The sequence below is a fragment of the Triturus cristatus genome, chromosome 9 (assembly GCF_964204655.1).
Source record: "Triturus cristatus chromosome 9, aTriCri1.1, whole genome shotgun sequence".
In the NCBI taxonomy this organism is placed as follows: Eukaryota; Metazoa; Chordata; class Amphibia; order Caudata; family Salamandridae; genus Triturus; species Triturus cristatus.
Window position 1 is genome coordinate 760,883,536 of NC_140592.1, and position 13,480 is coordinate 760,897,015.

Sequence of the window (13,480 nt, forward strand, 5' to 3'; positions counted from 1 at the left end):
TGTGATCAGGAGGCACTAGCATTCATTTCCGCCACCTGGCCTGTTTCTGTTTGGTGCCGCACATGGTCCCATGACCTTCCATTGACCCCCGATACACTCCGATGCACTCAACGTGGACAGCAACATGGACTGCCATATCCTGTTTGATGACCAATGACACGGCGACCAGACTGCAGACTGTACCTTTCCTCTTCCGCTGTACTTGTCATCCCCGAATGGACTCTGGCTGGCCCTCCACGGGCCCATATTGTGTAGTGTGCTTGGCATTGCCCTGTACCACTCCAGCTGCAAAACTGCACTGGATGTGCAATAAACATCCAGTAACGCACTGCTGTGTTATGTCTTTCATCATTCATGTGTGGATGAATGTAGGGTCAGTGATTTCCCTTGCGTCAATGATGCTCATCCTGTGGGATGCCAGTCAGAGGCTGCTACATTGCGTATTGTTTTCTGGGTGCCATGAACACTACAACATGGACACACGCATCAGTCACTTCCATGTCCGGACATGGACTGAACCACGCCCAGAGCCCACAAGACATTGTTGCAAGCCCTGCGCTGGTCCGGTGTACGGCAGGCCAGACCACTCCGCTTACGCTCCGAGGGGGGGGCCCTCATTGCTACCCGTTGCAGGCATACTCGCTGGTGGTGTGCAGGTCACTGGTCTAGTTGTCAGCATGTCACAGCCACTCCCTGAGGGCAGGTTTGTACACACACCACACCCATCCGGCACAGGTGTCACAGGCCATGTGACTCCGCCAACATAAGGGGCTGATGACATCTCATTCCCCTCTGCTGGTGGTGACTACATGACGGACGCTCCACGGGCCTCAATCATAAAGGGCCCATGAGTTGTTGCGCACAGGGTTAGTGGCACACGAGGCCTTGCGGCCATCACGGGCCTACCACCACGTGGCGCTGACTGGGGTTAGACAGGGTTAGTGGCACCCGATGCTTTGCGGTCAGCACAGGCACCCCGCCACGGGTAGGTGCACTGAGGTAGGGGCACCTTAAGTGCTGAGCGGGTGTGCAGCCTGCGATGATGCCCCGTCCCGGCAGTCCGGACAGCTCAGGTTTTGTGTGCCCTGCTGGACCGCAGTGTAGGCCAGAGCCAGCGGGCAGCGTGAGCCTACCGTCACGTGGCGTCGCTTCCGGGATCCCAGAGTTAGTGGCACCTATTGGGCTGAGCGGGTGTGCAGCCTGCGATGAGGCTGGGTGCACTGGTATGTCCTCTGCCATGGAGTAATCAAGACCCCGCACCAAACGTGAGACCTGGTGGCTTGTTGAGTAAAGCTGCATGGTGTGGAGGGTGCCATGTCCGTGGGCCCCGGGCTTGTGGCTTGCAGCAGCACGTGGCAGAGTCTCCTGTCTGCACGCCGGTGGCGGAAGGTGAGCAGTGAGGCCTGGGTGTGCATGGGCGGGCATGCTCCGATGGGCAGCGGGAGGGGCAGGGGTGCCTCTACCTGGGTGTGCATGGACGGGCAGGCGATGTGGTCTTGTTCAATTGTGTGTACTGTGCCAATCATGTATCTGGACTCTGTTTCAGATGACGTGTCTGTCTCAGATGTGTGACCTGGTGAACTGCAATACATACTGGCAAGTGGTTGGAGACACACCGGTGGCAGTAGGTGAGCAGTGTGGCCTGGGTGCGCAGGGGCGGCACTCTCTCTCTCTCTCTCCTTCTCTCTCTCTGTCTCCCCCTCTCTTCTTGCCTCTCTCTCCCCCTCTCTTCTTATCTCTCTCTCCCCCTCTTCTTATCTCTCTCCCCCTCTCTTCTTATCTCTCTCCCCCCCCTTTCTGCTTATCTCTCTCTCCCTTCTTCTCTCTCTCTCTCTCTCTCTCTCTCTCTCTCCCCCTCTCTTCTTATCTCTCTCTCCCCTCTCTTCTTATCTCTCTCTCCCACCCTCTTCTTCTCTCTCCCCTTCGCTCTCTCTCTGTCCTTTGATGTGCGCAGGGAGGGTCCTGGGGGTGGTGGCGGCAGGTGTTGTTGGCCTTTTGGCCCTCCGGGCTGCATGTTCAGTTGCCCGGTGCATCTGTTGTTCTTCAGGTGTGGCTGTGGGCTGGGCTCCCTTTTGTGGTGCAGGCTGCCGTCCGACTTTGCACCAGGTCAGAGCAGGTGTTATTTTCCTGCTGCTAACGCGCCTTATCGCCTGTTTTGTGTTCTTATCGCAGATCTGGCTGGTCGTTGAGAATGTTGTGGAGTGGTTTTGTCGCAGATTTCGGCACGGGAACGCCTACTCTGCATCTCCTTAGCGATGGTTGCAGGGGTCATCTGTGGCGATGTTTTTTGCGGCTGCTATCGCGGGTAAACTGGTGCTGTGGGATGTTAACACCAACTTGTGATTGGGGCGATAAGTTTATCGCTACTTTGGCTGCAATAAAGTGCCGTTGACTTGGCGATAGATCCTTGTGAATATGCCCCTAAGTGTTTAAGTGTGAAGCTTACAAATGAATACAGTAGGTGGAAGGTCACAAATGAGCAGTGCGTGGGATGAACAAAGCACAAAAACGTATTTATATGGGAGGCTCACAAAAACTATAAAATGCTCAATGGATGCCAATTCCTCTGATCTAGCACCAATACTGCTGCTACTACTACTCCTAAACCTCCTAGTGCCCCTAGAATGTTTTAGTCTGTTATGGTGGCACTGAGCCTGCCATCCTTATTGTAAGTCCCACTAACTTGGGCAAATACAGACAACGGTCTCTCATCAATGGTCAGGAAGCTGTAACTTACAGGGACACAGGTGCCAGTGTCACTATGGTGAGAGAGAATCTTGTGTCTCCTGAGCAGATTCTACTTGGTCAGATTTACCAAGGGACCAATGCTAGTAATGTCAGGACAGATCATTCCATGGCAGTTGGCAATCTCGGCTGGGGAAGGGTAAAAGGCCCAAAGAGAGCTGTGGTATCCTCAGACCTACCTGTGGATTGTCCGTTGGGCAATGATTTGGGAACGTCAGCCTGGTCTGAAGTGGAGTTCAGAACTCATCCAGAAATGATGGGAATTTCAGCCAGTGTCTTTGTTGTCACTAGGGCTCAGGCCAAGATGTTATGCCCCGAGGGAGCCGTAGATCCTCAAACAATGGACCAGCCAGCTCCCAAGAGAAGTAGCATGAAGGGTAGAGATTTATCCTCCTCTCATTCCAATCTACTATATATTCCTGGACTAGGAAGCCACCTTCCTTCTTTGTTGCTGCTCAAGCATAAGATAAGTTCGGAGAGTTTTATATTTCAAGTAGTGTGGTGGCTAGGAGTATGGAAATGTCTGATTGAAATGACGTTATGGCTGTGATTCAGGTCACTTCAGTATAATAGAAACGTTAATGTTTAATTAGCCTCCACACATATATTTACACATGTATTTTTTATTTGACATTTACTTTTTATTTTGTTGTCCTTTATGCTTTTGTTAATTATAAGCCTGATATGGTTTCCAGGGTGCCTATGTTAATTAGGTGCCTGGGGTTTCATATGGGGGCAGACCGTCATTATGTGCTGGTCGTTCTAAATGGGTGGATTGCCTGTATACTTAAGGGCAAGTGGGAGCGGTTCAGTGTGTAGGTGTGGGCTTTAGATTTGAATTGGGGGTATTTTTCCCTTTGTTATGTTTTTCATCCCATGTTTTACCATGCGACTCAGCGCGTGCAAGACGGTAGCGGGTGAAGAGCGGTTTTGTTAATTTAGGTGCTTTGATTTAAAATAGCACCTGCGTGGATCGTGAGATGCGCGCTGTTTTAAGTAGATTATATTCAAGGAAAGGCGCCCAAAAAGTTATGGGCATGTGTTGCATGGGGACGTGTGTATTGTGTGGCGGGGAGCATCATACCTTTCGTTCTGGACGTCTCACGCTGAGAAGTGACCGCAGAAGAGTTCAGGAATGGACTCCTCGACGGTGCTGTAGGCTAGTTACTAACGCTGTCAGACATTTTGAATTGGGCAATGTGTGGAGCTCCGTTTTAGTAACGTGGCGGACATATTTTGGGCGGAAGGATTGTCTCTTTTTTTTCTATCAACTACATAGCATTACTGAGGGAGGGAGAGGTGGTGTATGTTGCTATTTCAGGTTCCCTCAGGTCATGTTTCAGAATTTTGCTCGGTTTTGTGGTATTTGGGCTGCTTTCTGAGGAGGATTTGTTGAGGCAGTTTCTCACTAATAAAACAAATTAAAATCATCATGGAAGGAGATTTACCTGTTCAGCATAGTTTGGAGAACAAGGTAAAGGAGTGTGTGAATAAGGCGGTTTCTTCTTTGGCAAGACAGTTGGGTAAAAAATTGGATGCCTGTTCAGAGCAATTAGTGAAGAAGATGAAAATAAAATGAGGAAGAACAGTTTTGGTCAGTTGAAGAAGTTGCTGGTAGGGCTTGTGATTCTAAGAAGGTCGTAAGGTGTCTTAAAAGGGAAAAACTGTATGGGGACAAAGAGAAAATGACACTATTTGGGAAAGACATTATGATCCTCAGGATAAGAAGAATGGGGCATTAGGGAAGACTAAAAAGGCTGTAAAAAGGAGTCACAGGGCAGGTGCATGTGATGAGTCATTGGGAAGTGGTGTCTTCTTGTTCATCAGATATGGATGATACAGATGACGAGGTGGAAAGGAAAAAGTATAAGAAAGAGGTGGTTAACAATGAACGAAGTCAAAATATGAAAGACCTGCTTGGAGAGTATATGTTTGATCCTCACACAATTCAGCACCCTTTGTTCCCACAGTGGGTACCTGCAGATCACGTGGCAGAGTATGCAAGTTACCTGATTAGGCGCGAGATGCCTATGGAGGTGAGGAATAGATTACGCTCAGAGTGTTCCATGCCATCAATATATAAGAAGGTGGCATATACTCCAGAGTTGGACTCAAAACGTTGGCTTTCCTGAACAAGTCAGGACGTGACCCTAGAAGAGGTCTAGATTAAGGTTTGAAGGGCTGTCAAAACAGGTTGCTTGATGTTTTTGGGACCTTAATGACAATATTCAACATGTGCGAGGAAGCTTATTTACAGGAGACATCTGTGGATGTGCAAGAGCTGCGCCAGTGGGTGCAACAGGCTGTATGTTTGATGGGGTATTCCAACGCAGCCTTATGTGTGGAAAAGTATGTTAATGAAGATAGACCCTAAGTTGGCAGAACTTGCGACTAAGGAGTCCGGGCAAGGGGCCAATGGTTTACTCCTTGGTGAAGAGTTTGTGAAGGAGATGGCAAAATGTGTTAGAGCTTTTAACTCCATTCAAAAGGTTTAGAAGGATATGATGAAGGTTTTTGGTTGGGCCGGGAGAATGTGGGGTCGATTTCCCGACTGAGGATTGGGAATCATGTGAGCATCATGTGAGCATAATTTTCGCGAGGATATAGATCCTATGGATACCAGTCTCCAGGATTCTGCCCTCAGAGACAATGGGGAAGAGAAAGGTCTAGGGAGACTGAAGTGTGAGAGGACAACAAGCTATGTTCGATAAAAGACCCTTTGTGTCCCCCAATAAAGCTGGGCGGCAGACTTGCCCTTTATTTGAAGAGATGGAAAGAGATAGTGGCAGATCGTTGGGCAGATCAGACAGCTCTAGCTGTTCGAATATTGGAGAAAATTGGGTTTGTGGTAAACAGGTGAGGAGTTTTGTACGGGGCAAGGCAAAGAGTTGTGTGTTACTAAAGATGGACAATGTGTCTGCTGTAAGGTACGTGAACATGTTAGGAGGTTTGCCTTCCAGGGCTTTGACAGAGTTGGCGAAGGAGTTTTGGCATTTTTGTGTAGGCCAAAATATCATGTTGCAGACTCAGTATATTCTGGGTCTGAGCAACACAGTGGCAGATTGGAATTCCAGGTGGTTGAAAGATTCCACCGATTGGATGTTGAACAAAGGAGCATTCAAGGCATTCGAGGACAGATGGGGTCCGATGAAAATCGACTTGTTTGCAAGCAGGTTGAATTCTCAGTTTCGTACGTTTTACAGCTGGAGGCCAGATCCGGTGGCAGTGGATGTGGGTGTGGATCGCCATTATGCTTTCCCGCCAGAGAGTGGTGTTGAAGTTAGGTTCAAGAGTCTTCTGTTTCGTCTCACATCAGCCCCATGGTGCTTCACAAAGGTGATGAGACCAAATATGGCTTGGTTAAGGTCCGGGGGGGGGGGAGTGGGGTGCATTCTATAGTCTATCTGGACGATATCATGATTATGACAGAGAGCAGGGAATTAGCGCAGGGTCAGACAGCTCTAGCTGTTCTAATATTGGAGAATAGTGCTGAAATCATAGCAGCTGGAGTATATTCTCTAGGCACCTTCGGTGTCCAACTAAGAGGGGAGGGTGCTTGTACCCCCGAGTTTTTTATGGACGGCCATACCTGCCCACCACAGTGCAGGATATTAGGATAATAGAAAAGATTTATATTTAGATTTGGGAGATATTGTCTCTTGTCCTGAAGAAGGTGGCGGTCAAACATTAGCAGCCACCGAAACGCGTTCATGCTCATTTAAAGAGGCACATTGAGACTGTGAGGACATGTGCCGAAAATAACACATTTTTTGCTCAGAGAATTAATTTTTAGATAAATGATATTTGTCCGATAATTTGGCCTTTTTCTGAAAAGAAGGAACTTTCTTGCAGGTTCTCCCAGCATTGCACTGAATTACTTGATATTTTGTGTTTCATGTTTTGTATCATGTTTTTATTCTGATGGAATGTTTTAAATATTGTATGAAATATTCTTTGTGTGTGACCATATGTTTTGTTATTGTTTTAACATAAAATATTTGTACTCAAAAATTTTGAGCACTTGGCTCTTTGATGGTGGTGGTGTTATGTTCTGGTGATATGTTTATTTGATTGGTTGTTTGGTATATGATGTTTTAAGTCACCCAAAGGGGATTATTTTCTGATTGAGGTCTATTTGGTGCCTGCTCCTTTGGTGGTTAAAGGGGCCCCTCTCATTGTATTTGAGAATTGTTACGTTACTAAAGGAGGACAATGTTTCTGTTGTAAGGTACGGGAACATGTGCGGAGGTCCGCGTTCAAGAGCTCTGGCAGAGTTGGCAAAGGAGTTTTAGCATTTTTATCTAGGCCAGAATATCATGTTGCAGACTCAGTATATTCTGGGTCTGAGCAACACAATGGCAGATTGGCATTCCAGGTGGTTAAAATGTTCCAGCTATTGGATTCTGTACAGAGGGGTATTCAAGGTGTTTGAGGACTGATGGGGTGAGTTGAAGTGGACTTGTTTGCAAGCAGGTTGGATATTTAGCTTAGCACGTTTTACAGCTGGATGCCAGAGGCGGAGGCAGTGGATGCGTTTCTACAACATTGAGAGGTGGATCGCAATTATGCTTTCCCTCCATTTGCCTTGATCCAGAGAGTGATGTTAAAAGCGAGGAGAGATCAGGTGGAGTTATTGTTAGTGGCTCCTTTTGGGCCATCCCAAGTGTAGTTTGCGGATGTCATGGAATTGTTAGTAGACAATCTGGTGCATCTTCCTGGATTTGTGAATCTGTTTATGAATCCTCCGGGAGAGTCACACGAGCTGGTGCTGCAGGGTCAGATGCAGCTGATGGGATGGTTGATTTCGGGACAGTTTGTCGGTGTCAGCCTTATTGTCGGAATCTACGAAGCTTATTAAGGACTCACGGGATTTGGATCCCATTTCAGAACCTGTGTTAAGTGAGGTTAAGTATTTAAATGAGGTTTTCTTAGGAGGCAGGTCCTATAGTTCAGTAAGATCAGCCATTTCAGCAGGCCATGAATTGGTGGATGGTCTGCTGGTGGGGCAACAGGACGTGGTAAAGAGACTAATACGAAGTGTACGCTAAAAGGTGCTCCTGGAACCAAAATATTCTTCCCTATGGGATGTTGATTTGGTATTAAAGGAATTGGCTGATTGGGGTGAGAACGAGTATATGGATCTGAAAAATGTATCTTTTTGAATTGACATTGCTTCTATGTTTAATACCTTTTAGAAGGATATCAGATGTTAAAGCATTGGAAATATCGTCACAAAGTTATATGCCGGAAGGGGTGTGTTTTAATATTAGGAAAAAAACAAAGACTTTGCCCAGGACTATTTTTTTATCGAACCCTGGAAGAAAACAGAAAACTGTGTGTAGTTAGGTGTTTGCAAGAGTATGAGAGAAGGACAGCAAGTTTAAGAGGTCAAGGAGATTCTAAGTTGATGATTACTTTCAGGTATTCTCATAAATCTGTTACACTAGCTACACTAGTTAGATGGTTAAAGAGGTCATAAGGAAGGCAGGAATTGATGTTACCAGGTTTGGAGCGAATTCAGTAAGGGGTGCTATGGCATATAAAGCTTTGCTTTCAGAAGGAAGTATTTTAGCTGCAGCAGATTGGTCAACAGACTCTGGGGTATATTTACAAGGGGATAGAGCCACCAGAATGTCCCTTGTAGCGATGTTTTGGTGGCGCTATGCCCTTCTCCATATTTACAAAGTGGTGCTAAACCACTTTGAGTGGCTTGATGCCGCCTTGTTAATACGGTCCCTTCACAAGCATCACTTTGCGTGAAAGGGGTGGGCGATGGGTGTTGCTGTGGGCGTTCCACCGCAACACCCATTGCATTTTGACGCTGCCCCAGATTCACAAGGATGTGTAAATCTGAGGCAGTGCAAAAAACTAACACCATGCAATAGCACACGTTAGAATGGCGCAACAAGAAGAAATACTTTTATTTCTCCTGGTTTTTGCTTTTTGTATGTGTGCTGCATTCTGAAGCACACATAGAAAGAGCAAAATGACATTGATTGTTTATGTGCAGGAAGGTGTCCCTTCCTGCACGTAAACAATCATTAAATAATGATGATTTGCTACTTCTATGTGTGCTGCATAATGCAGCACACATAGAAGTAACAAATCACCATAGTTGATTGTTTATGTGCAGGAAAGGACACCTTTCTGCACATAAACAACCATTCCCTGCAACAAAGACACCCTTGCACTATGGTGTCAAATGCCGAATTTGGCGCAGCTCCACACTCCAACATTTCCTTGTAAATATGCCCCTCTGTGTTTAAGAGGTTCTATTTTGAGCCGGTAGAATGTGCTGTAAGAAATATTATGTCAAGGCTTTAAACATGCATAATATTGGCCTCCATGCCTTGCCATAGAATTCAGATTTTCCTCAGTAGGAGTGGGTAGAAAATCATGATTTAATAAAGACAAGGAGGCTAATTTATCCCTCTAAGTAGATTATGCCCACCCTTTTATTTGTGATTTATCTTTCCAGAAGCGGCGATTACAAGAAGTAAGGCAGAAGATTGGGGAGTCTTGATCATGTTCTATCGTTGAGAATAAGGAAAACAAAAATAAACTGTTCTGTTTGTTCGCAGCAAACAAGAAGGAAGATGGCTGCCTGGTTCAGGTATATACAGCGGATTGGAATGTTGTTAAGGTTCCTATTCTATGTTCTAAGTGTAATGTTTTAAGTTGCTGCTGTTTGAGTGGCAGTAAAGAGGTATGCATAATATTAGCCTCTGTGTCTTTACTAAAATCATGATTTTCTACCCACCCCTGCAGTGGAAAATCTGCATTTCTGGCAACACAAACCGGGAATCCAACATATGGCATTCCAATCTTGGCTCTCTAACCGATGCCTTACTTGCACTAAAGGACGATGTTGCAGAGGAAGTTTTCCTGGATGAGGTAGAATCCACAGCTGCTAGGATAATTATTTAGCAATTCTGCTATGGGACACTGCTGCTCCAGTCTTCTACTGCTTAATGGGTACGTGATCCTAAGGTGGCAGATTGGCAATGTAGAGAGACTAAAGAAGCAGTTGAGCATGCCCTATTTTCTGCCCAGGTTAAACGACCAGCAGGAAGAAATGGATACTACCGATAAGCCATAATTTGCGTATTAGGGAGCACAGAGAGGAACTAAGACTCCTGAAAGCAGACACAAGGCATTTTAGTGTCTTTTTATTTTCTCGTTTTCTGATTTCCATGTGGAGAGTGAGGCAGAAATGGACTATTCCTCTAGAAAAACAAGGCAGTGATGTATAGTTAACATTGCAACCCTTAGTTTACTAATGGGATTGTTTCTAATTTATCAATGAGCGAAGAAGATACAAAAGATGATTCTTATTGGACTGTCATGAATTCACCATATTCAGCCTACATTTTATATCTGCTTTTAATGAAATGGAGATGTTCATAGATCAACTCGATGGCTTTTATCTATATATATTGATTGTGTTTTATTTTTTATATATGTGTGTTGTTTTATATGTACTTTCATGGGTATATAACTGAAATAAAGATCTGAATGGAACGCTGTTCACCGTAACCTTTCTGAAATGCTCTCCCACTATCCAACAGTACTCTAGTGGTTGCACAGTGACATCTGTACAGGTCCCTAATAAATAACAATTGTTGGCATGTTTTATCAAACCACTGTATTTGGGGTACCTAAAGATGCTTCTTTTGTGCTTGACCCCACATTGTTTATTAAATCATCTGCATATCTGATGATTCTGATAGGACTCCTTCATCTGAAAACAGAGCTTTGGGATGACCCTTCCATAGGAAAGCCAAAACACCATAGTTATCAAGTTGATGCACACATCTAAATGCTCTCCACATAGATTACTGATCCATCAGAACAATGGTGAACCTACATTCTTGCTGCAAGATGTTTAATAAAAGTCCGAAATTGAATTCCGATTTTCTTTGAAGTCTAATTGGGAAAATCCATTGCAAACTTGGGAGGAGTGCTACACTTAAATCCTTTGTCACAAATCCTGCAGCCAGCACAATGAACATCTACGTCTTCTGACTCTCCGTTCATACAAGGCTACTAGCATTGCTCATGCAGTTTCCTTTTAAGAAGATGAGCAGGCTTTGTGAGTCTAGGTCGCTGAGGGAGTAGAACAAGAAGAAAGCACCTAACCAGGGCTCCAAAAGTGAGGAATCCTAGAAGGTAGCGAAACAAAATATTCAAGCTGTTCGATGTGTGTCAAAGTCGACGAATGACTGATGCTTCAATGGAGAGGCTTGTTGTCTGACGTAGAACATCTCTCAGCCAGCATATCAGCAAAGGACCAAAAAACAAATTACTCACCTTCGGTAACAAACTTTCTGGTGGGTCCTCTCCTCCTTCAGATTCCTCAACTTGTTAATATTCACCAGGTGTCAGACTGCATCCGGAAACTTTAAAAACAGTACACCTCTGCGCGAGAAAGTGGCAACCTACAGCTCCACACCAAAGTCGTTCTGTTCCAAAAGTGAGAAGTGGAGACGTGTATAAGTGTTATTCATGTGTACAAGAAGAGAATTGGAAAAAGCATAAGGAAGAATTTCACCTATACCAGGGAAACCGACTCTGGACAAAGTACATCGATTGGAGCCCTTCCCTACCTCTAGGTCCATATATTTTCTTGGACGGGGACATGCAGGCTATACCTATGGACTATGTTACCTTTGGACAATGGTGTCTGAGTTGGACAACACCAGCTTGACACAAATCACACACACCCCAGTTCTGATGTCGACAAACACCAAAACAAAATGGCGCACCTCCATTGAGCTTGAATAATTGTCAAGCTCACTGGAGGAAAAACATAAAATAAGAGAGAAAGACGTTAGGGGCCATGTAGCACAGATTTTCTAAACTCTCCAGAGGATTTTTATGAGTGATACAATGACTTCAAAAGGAATGTCATCCTCAATTATTATCGCATGCAAAATGAAGTGTGGTAACGTATTCAAAATATTCTTGACTGGGGTATCCTGTTTAAGTAAGATTGTGGCAAATAAAAATTAAAGCATTTGTGTGATAGTAGGTGTAATTGCCAGATTTAGTGCACTTTATATACTCCATATTCAGAATAGGAAAAATATCCCAATGCAGTCCCTTCAACTGTGGACTACATGGGAAAAAAACAATCTACTTCCCTGGCAGCGGACAACACACAAACGCAGTACTTCCTTTATAACAGATAATTTTTTTAATCCATAATCACTTCATATAATGAATGTCTCTATATCTGAGAAATGTTGATCATGTTCTCCTTATACAGGTAGTCAAAGTTGCATGTTTTTTAATTTATTTATTTTGGATTCAGATTTGGAGAATAAGCAATGTTATTCTAAAATCGTATCTGCTATTTCAAAATGGTATTGTAGTATTCAACCATGAAGAACCCATACACATACACAAAAGAGCTGTGTTTCCAGTAAATCCTTGCATTTTATTAGCTAGATTTAAATCTTTTTTTTGTCAAACTGCTTACTTGAAGAATGTAAGTAGCTGGTTTCCCAGCTTCTACAGAGTTAAAAAATGTTGGAAAAATATAATAATTTAGTAATAGTAGTGATGTGTCTTATTGGAAATTATAATCATCCAGTGTTAACTGGTGCTGTGGACTTCCTGCTTCTGTTCAGGTTCCTCCGCTGTATCACACTGTAAAAGTGATTTTATACCAGTATATTTATCATGTAACTGTTGGGTGAGATTTTTAAGTTTATCCTCTCTCTTCTGAATTTTTTTCACCAATTCCTTTATGGCTTCCAGTGTCTCCTGATCACGCTCCGCAAAGTCCTAAAAGATAGAAAATATATATGTTTGAAAGTTCTCAAATACATGCATCTATACATCCATGCAAAAACAGATGCAGTTAGCTGATGCTTTCAATGTCTGTATTATACATTGTGAGTCATTGGCTTAGGCCTTCAAGATACAAATGATCAGATTAGATAAATGGGGCAACTGGTACCACCAGGTTCTAATTACTGTCGTTATTTAAGAAAGGTGGAAACGACAGGTGTGCTCTGCCCGCAGCATCATTCTGCTAGGTGCATACATCATGCATATGTGGACAGCTCGCTCTGATTCAGCCCTGGTGAGAGAACCTCTGCATAGCTGACCTTATTGTTAGTGCTTCATTGGTGAGGTGCCAACCAAGACCCACTATATACTGAGGATCTTACCTACCTCGCATGAACCAGCGCTGAGATTCAAAAAATGTATTCCATTGGAGTGTTGAATCGAAGAGACGCAATCATGAGATGAACACACCTGGTGTCTCCTCGTGAGTGTTATTGAGTGGTGGACAGAAATACTGCCAGTCCTACCAGGATCAAGCAATCTAATAGTTCTGTAAAGTCATCAAGTGGTGTTTGTTGGTACATTAAGGATAGCCAAAGATGAAAAATGCAACTGCAGGTATAGCATGGGAACTAAACAATGTGAACCTTCATTCATAGCAGTGCACTTTCATTCTTGGATGTAAACCTTTGTAAGGATTTCTGGGATGTGTGGGGTTTTATAGATTTACAGGGATATTTTTGTCATCACAGTCAATGTTTTTCCTATTCTTGTCTTGCCTAAAATCCTCATTGGCAGTCTGTTGAGATTCCTTACTCTCCAACTATGTCAACAAAATCACACTTTTGAACTCAAAAGAGACCAAAGGCCTTTAAAATAGTAACATATTTAAAATATATATTTAGTCTTGTAAAAAATTGGGTCATTAATTGTGAAGGAT

General features: G+C 44.1%; 1 protein-coding gene across 1 annotated transcript in view; it reads right to left on the minus strand.

Moving 5' to 3' along the window:
* Positions 1 to 11,979: 11,979 nt before the first annotated feature.
* CCDC175 (coiled-coil domain containing 175) overlaps positions 11,980 to 13,480 on the minus strand; it is a 269,138-nt gene continuing 267,637 nt past the window's right edge. The window contains exon 19 of the mRNA XM_085628003.1: positions 11,980 to 12,534. Within this exon, the coding sequence (XP_085484129.1) occupies positions 12,343 to 12,534 (192 nt within the window). The 3' untranslated portion in view covers positions 11,980 to 12,342. The remainder of the gene's footprint in view (positions 12,535 to 13,480) is intronic.